At 39.6% G+C, this 7,805-nt stretch overlaps 1 protein-coding gene across 1 annotated transcript; it reads left to right on the forward strand.

The window, feature by feature from the left end:
* Positions 1 to 5,398: 5,398 nt before the first annotated feature.
* On the forward strand, positions 5,399 to 7,256 carry SARC_03516 (hypothetical protein; the record flags this gene model as incomplete). The annotated part of the gene is made up of 2 exons (XM_014302695.1): positions 5,399 to 6,405; positions 6,659 to 7,256. The coding sequence occupies 2 exons, from the start codon at positions 5,399 to 5,401 to the stop codon at positions 7,254 to 7,256; spliced, it is 1,605 nt and encodes a 534-aa protein (XP_014158170.1).
* Positions 7,257 to 7,805: the final 549 nt, after the last annotated feature.

Raw genomic sequence — 7,805 nt, forward strand, 5'->3', positions numbered from 1 at the left:
TATATATATATATATATATATATATGTATCTATATTTATATATATATACTTGTTAATATTAGTGCACATTTCGAGACGACATACATTTCTACAGCGGCATATTAACTGTCCTCTTGTGACAGCTATTCTTCCCTGCGTTTTATTCACGATCTGCTCTAGAGTTCTACTTGGCAGCACCATTTTATCACGTACTTTCTTATTTGTGCTGTTTCACATGTTTTGGGAACATTATTAGCCGAACATTGGGCATTTTCAATGTGTACTTCAACTACATATTTAGAAATGCAAATTGTTGCATCATGTGAAATATTAACATGCCAAGTCGCGCGTACTACTGCTAGCTATATTGTACCAATATTGATACAACAGTATGTCAGAGCAATGACTTAAGCCTCAATAGCCACTCAGGGAATAACCAGTGGGATTCATTGCAATCAGCACGGTATCCGGAACGTTTTAATTAGGCGTTTCATAATAGCATTCGCGGGTACTAGGGCGTCAATAGTACCGCATGATTTCAAACACTCTTGACAAGTAAAAGCTAGTCGCCTTGAGCTTATCAGTATGAGTTGGGTTGTACTGGCTTATCTTCCGTTTTTCTTCCTTTGCATAGAAAACGCTCGGTTGGAATTCACTGTGCGATATGGGCAAGAAACATATGGATGATGGAATTGCGCCTTGTGAATACGAAGACTCTTGTCGAGTTCGAGCATTCCGGCGGGAAAATTGTGTTGAAGTCTAATAGGAAGTTGTCACTGAGTTGAATTTTAATCGCCCTCGATTGCGTTCCCAAGGCTGCCATTTTGGAACAGCTCTTCACGACTTTCTAATTAGCTATTCTCGATTCATCGGCGGGCTAATGATTGAATACTGACTATTTTATATTTTTAGCAAATAAATGTACTCTGAGTCCTATTGCAAGGGTTGAAGCCCAACGCCAATCAAATAATGGTTAGTGTGCCTGTTTATTATGGTGCGTTTGTGTGGTAGAGTCCGATATGCATTAATTAGCCACTAAATCTATATACAAAAAGTGAAGAGTTTGAAAAACTCAGTACGGTTGCTGACATGCATTTGTAGCAGTGTTCGCTGGAAAGCCTAAGATATATTATTTTATTCATATGCGGTTTGCTAACAGGAGTGCAGCAATTCCAAAGCATGTCGATGAATCGGAGTGTGTGGACTTCCCCTAAATAAAATGTTGGTTCATATTTAACTTCACAGCCTTCTGAGAAGCTATGGTTGGTTTGACTTTTCATAGCCCTCTGAAAACATTTTAAATGGTTTTTTTTAAATGTTTTTTTATAAAAATGACAAAGAGAAAAATCCATAGCCTTATAAATTAGACAAAAATCACATTTAAAAAAAAACAAACAAACACAAAGGTACGTATAGTCATTTTTACCTCCCTATATGTCTACCTCTTTAATTGTCTACCTCTATATATGTCCACCTTTCATTTGGGCGACCCCTAGAGAGCAGGCCCCCTTTTAGGGCCCTGAAACTACGGTCTTAATCAGAAGCTCTCAGTTTAAATTTTTACTCATCAATATTTCCTAGTGATCCAACCATGAGTGGGCCACGGGATACAATCGGATACAATCTCAGTGAGACTTCATACAATAAGTATACACAGGTGTAGTCTACACACAGGGGATACACCATAGGTACACTAAGACTTACTTCTTCTTCATGGAGGATATTTCTAGCTTAGGTCGCTGTTGCGCGCAAGGGCAAGGGCGCACGATCACGCAACCAACATCAGGTGCTCATAAATGTACTGGTTGCGATCGTAATAATGCATGCCTTTTGTGGCGTGCATCTTGGTGAGGGGTTTGGATCGAATTACTGCTTGTCTACAGATAATCACAAGCCACCAAAGACATCAACAACGAGCCAATCAGGCCAATAGATACCACCTGTATCTGCAGCATCACTGTTAGATCAGACAACTACTGATTCTGATGCAATGCAGGAAGATGAAACGACACAATCTACGTCTAACCAAGGTGCATCGTCTGGGATAAATGAAGCCGCAGATACAATAGTGAAGAGACTGTCTAATAGTAATAAAAAGAAGTTGTACAAACAAACTGTGTTATCAAAGGTGTGTGCCGTTCCAGCAAAGAGAGTTAATCTAACAAACGACGAGAAAGGTGTCGTCGTGCGCACTATCAAAAAGAGTGGATATGACTTGAGCAAGCCATGGGGAGAGAACTATAGGGGTGATTTAGTTAAAGAAGCCGTACAAGCTGCACGTACAATATATAGTTTAAGAATAAAAACTTCACAGAGGTTTATGAGAGAAAATTATTAGTAAAGGAAATATTGTGAGAGGAAGGGTACAATCAGCTACATATCTGTCCTATGCACCTCACAGGTAGTATATGACCCAGGCATGTCTACCTCTACATATGTCCATTGTTTTACCCTCAGCGGAACCTGCTTATATAGAGGTTTGACTGTATGCATTTACATACAGTCAAACCTGTTTATTTGTCACCTGGTTAACTAGTCAACCTGTATACTAGTCCAGAAAAAATTAGACACGGGTCTGTATTTTTTTTCAAGTGTTTTATATATTGAAAAGCAAAACCCATCTGATATTGATGTGAATACGAGGGTGAAGATGGAAAAGGCTGAGTTTCAGCGTTGAGCTGCATTCGTCGATGAAGTGACCAAACTAATGGTGTCATTAGGTGTGAATGACACTGGGGAAACACAGACAACACAACACCTTCGTGATGATCAGCTACGAGAAGCAACACAAGAGTAGATGGATATTGAGCAAGACGCTCAGATACATTGGCTACAGCAACAGAAACTATAAGTTCCATAATAGAAGGCTCAATGGAGTGCGACACTTTAGACCTTGACATTGGTGAATCATCAACAGAACAACCTTTCACATCAATAATAGAATGTAAGTCTCAGTAAGTAATGACGTACTTTTTTTTCCTAGAATACCTCGTAAAGAAGGCGACGACGCAGTTATGGAGATTTAGACACAGAATGAATAAATAAAATATGTATAGACAAGCTGCAAGGCAATTTACAGTCCAACAAAGCTAGGACCTCTTGATCAATCAAAACCCACTAGACTAGTCTTCTGGATACTAGTCCGGAAAATATGCCTCCGTGGAATCGGTCTAATTCACCCAGGTCTGACTGTACAGTATTTAATTATTTATATTTTTTTAAATAAAAAAAATACATTACCCCTGTTTGAAAAAAAATAGTGTTTTAAAAAAAATACAGTATGATATAGTTTCACGATGTAGGCCACCCGCCAGTCCGCCACTAAATATATACTACAATCTACATATTTATTTACAAAAGGACATAGGCACACAGCCGTCTAAAAACAAACATAGGGACTAAAATAAAATACGTAACATAAATTTTGTTTTTAAAAAAGAAGAAAAAAGTTATAAAAAAAACAAAAACAGAAAAAATCCAGTCTACATACATCGGCAAAGACAAATATGGTGTAGTAAATAACAAACTAGCAATGCTATTTACTTATATAAAGAATAGTGCGTGTGCAGTTGTGCACTGTGCCGTGTGTGGCGTATGGACGGTGTGTCCGGGTGTGGGCAACTGTGCATGTAAATATTGACAACACTTGCGTTACGAATGACTACAGTCTGCACTGACCTCAACCTTGAATATTCAAATAGAGTGTATATATTCACCATCATTTTAGTACAAAGTTGGGCTCTAGACTGTTTCATTATCATACTGGCATTGCGAATGTACACATAGCAAGAAGCCAACATAAAAAACAGTCATTTTGAAACTATCACAAGTCGCTCTTGGCGCCTGGAACGCCGACTCCTATACAAAAGGAGCTTATTCCGGGCTCATGTTTTACAGCACTAAATAATACTGGGAGAACCTAGCCGCCCCTATTGATAATGTATTGTTCTTTGCTGGTGAGCACACTAATCTGGATGGTTGCTATCAGACACTCGATGGAGCGTATGACTCAGATATCAGAGCAGCGAAAGAAGTGGCCGGTTTGAACGTGAATGAATTGGGAAAGATTGTGTCTGAATGGGAAAATCCGGCTAAGAAGACCAAGTGAGCTCATACCAGCAATATGTACACTCTTTTGTAAGGATAGCCGAATGGCCTTTTTTGGGATAATAGAATCTTTATACTATTACGTCTGAAATGGCTCAATATTTAAATACAGTGTTCACTCGAGACTGTTCAAGAGAAACAATATTTAGTTTAGGCGTGTGGGCTTCTGATCCGTTTAGAATACGCTAAATTCAACTATTACGGACTGGGAAACCCTCGATAGTATCAACAAATGATTATTTCGAGGGGCGTTTGTTTTCCAACACCATTTTATATTTCAAAGTAAAAGTGTCAAAAATACAAATAATCTCAATTTTCCGTTGGAAATCGGAAGATAAATGTGAAAGAATCTCAGCGTCAGCGATGACTGGATGATCTAGTATTTGAACGACATAAATTAGTATGTATGTGAAGTCTGAAGCAATTGTGAGGCATTTAAGCATACTCTCGAAGAACAAGCGGCTATTACTTTAGTTGCACTGCTTTTTGTGTGCGGCAGGTGTTTAAATTTCAACTGATACGTCAAATGTGCCTTCTTCAAATATATTTAAGCGAGGAAGTATGTGGCCGGTCGCGCGTGTGTGAAGCGTTTTACTCGTATTCCATGACTCCGCGCACATTGTGCAATCATTCAATCAATGCCTTTCATAAAAAAAAATGACGAGAAAGTAATAAATTTTCTGTGTTTACTGTTAAGTAGACACTAGTAGTAGACACATATAATCATATATACGGTCCGAACAAATTTGATGAACGCTTCATTTTCATTTGAACCTAAGATTAGATTGCATCAGAAAACACTAAACAGAAACAGCATACTAGCTAGTAAACTGTTGAACAATAGCTGTTTTAAATACACATATACAGAGTCACAGTAGCTATTTTTTTTATTAAATATTTGTGTACATTTGTGCTGTACTTTCAAAAAGTGTTTTTGTTTTAAAAAACATAACAAAACAAAAAAAAGCAAAACAAAAACAAATCTGTTTCAAAATTCATAGCCCTTTGAAAATTCAAAATTGAACGTATGTATGTACAAATATATAAATACATTTGTATGAACATAAAAACATCTAAAAAATATATGTACAACTTGTGACTGTCCGAGTGTCCTGACTGTCTTCACTATAGCATTTTAAAATAGAGTAGATATACTTAGCGCGCGTATGCGATTGCGGTGATACTAGAAAAGACAGTATTTAGCAAGTACTCATTCTGAGTATAAAAGTGGGCTCGAAAATACATCATTGGCATACAGCAACCTACGTAAACACAAGTAGCAAGCAGTAAGCCAACATCAACAACAATCACTATGAAACTATCACAAGCCGCTATCTGCGTCATAGTAGCCTTCTTAGGGTTCGGCAATGCCCTTCCTGAAACCTCTGCAAAAACCGCGAGGTGTGCCATCGACCCTGTAATTATTATTGGGGCCGGAAAGGCAGGTGCAGCAGCAACCCGAGATTTGACCACAAGAGGGTGCAAGGTTGTGGTCGTGGAAGCGAGAGATAGGGTGGGTGGACGTGCACACATTATCCAGGACTGGGGTTCTGGATTTCCCTTGGATACAGGTGGAACCTACATCCACGGGGGTAGTGTGGACAACAGTGTCAGATGGGTAGCAGAAAAAAAACTCGGTCTGAAAACAATAGAATCGGGCGGAGATTCGGCGTATATCGGGCCTGAGGATCGAATGAAATGGACGAAGGCCTCCAACGGCGAAGCTTATACTGAAGGAGTGATGGAGTTGGGCTGGGCGGCATATGAAGACTGGTGGGAATGCGTAGCAAAGCTAGAAGCTGACCGATTAGCTAAGGGGCAGCAAGATGTGTCTCTCGCATGGGCAACAAATGAAGTGATGAATGGCTTCTTGATGCGTGATGATACATTCGTGAAAATGGCAGAAATGAACACAGACACCACATACCTGTTATTTATACATTTAAACAAGGTGTTCGAGGGAGACTGGGGGTTGCCACTGTCGCAGTTCAAGCTGTTCGGCTTTAAAGATGATTACCATTGGAGGACAATCGAAGAGGGGGACAGAGTAATCGTAGGTGGTATGCAACAAGTGCCTGCCGCACTACTGAAGGACATTAATCTTGTACTGAACTACAGAGTTACCCGTATTGACTATATAGATACGAAGAACCCGATTATAACCGTTGAAGGTACCAGCGGCGAAGATAGGAATATTACATCGGGAATCACAATCATTTCCACTTTACCCTTAGAGATCTTAACTGCTAGAGACGTAGAGTTTGTAGCACCATTGCCTGCAAATAAAAGGCTGTCGACAAATCGCCGCGGCATAGCAAGGTATATTCAGCCTGCTGTTTACGCTGTACATAGGTAGCAGCTGCCTGTTATATATTAACACCATTTGTTGTCTTTTGTTTGTAGATTAACAAGAATAGCATATAAATTTACAATCAATCCATGCTATAGTGAGAAGTCAGCGGCGATCTAACAGTTATCATCAGTTTATTGTCATATGTTTAGCATGTACTATTAACATGAGAGCTGGTTCGCTATGCTTCACATATTCCACATTTCTGTTTAGCCTATACAGATTAAATAACCTCCATCTGGAATTTCCTTCCCGTTTCTGGGAAGAGGATCTCGGAACAATGACTCTTGTGCCACAGGAGAGCGATCCACGCCATGATGCATTCTTGGGCGAGTGGATATGGACCGGAAGTCTATTACAGATCAAAGGAAAACATGATTCGACTGATGCTAAGTCCGATACTTATCAGCCCGCTTTGAGCTTCTTTTGGGCATCAGATGATTACTGGCATGAGTCACTCAGCGACAAAGAATTGAAAAATATGGCACTGAAAAAACTCATCATGCGCTATGGTAAAGAGAATGTCCTCGAACCGACTTCGTACATAGCTAGTCGATGGAACACTGACCCCTATACGAAATTAGCTTATTCTGGTCTCAGGTTGTACAGTACTAAAGAAGACTGGGAGAACCTGGCCGCTCCTATTAATAATGCATTGTTCTTTGCTGGTGAACACACTAATCTAGATGGTCGCTATCAGACACTCGATGGAGCGTATGACTCAGGTATCAGAGCAGCGAAGGAAGTGGCCGGTCTGACCGAAAACGGATTGGGAAAGATTGTGTCTGAATGGGAGAATCCGACTAAGAAGACCAAGTGAGCTCATACCAGTATAAACATGTACACTCTTTTGTAATTATAAGGATTGCCGAATGACATGTTTTGTGAACCTGAAATAAAAATAAGAACAAAACCAGAACAAAAGTCATTTTTGTTATGTTTTGTTTTAAGAAAACAAAAACAAAAAGACTTGGAGGCTCGGTACAGTCTCACTGCTTACAGTCTCACACACTCACTGATCAGTGATCACTAATGAGAACGATAAGATTTTGCCTGTCACTATTTTTATTTTCTGATCCTGTGTGAGATCCGGCATCCCGGATCCAGCGATCCATCAAAAGTGAGATTTAAATATTTAGATATGCTTATGCAGATTCTTATGGTAGCGTGAATAGCTTTCTCTGAAGAACGCTACGATATGGGAAATCATGAAGATGCGGACGTGATGGATGTGGGTGTACACTGCCAGTTGACCATTTGTAATACCCTTGACTTCCTGCCATTTGTGTGTGGCAGATGTCGCGGTATCTACTGGTATGTCAGTAGATTGTGCTCCAAACACACCGGGTGTTCCTATATATATACATAT

The sequence above is a fragment of the Sphaeroforma arctica genome (assembly GCF_001186125.1).
Source record: "Sphaeroforma arctica JP610 unplaced genomic scaffold supercont1.180, whole genome shotgun sequence".
Taxonomy (NCBI): Eukaryota; class Ichthyosporea; order Ichthyophonida; genus Sphaeroforma; species Sphaeroforma arctica.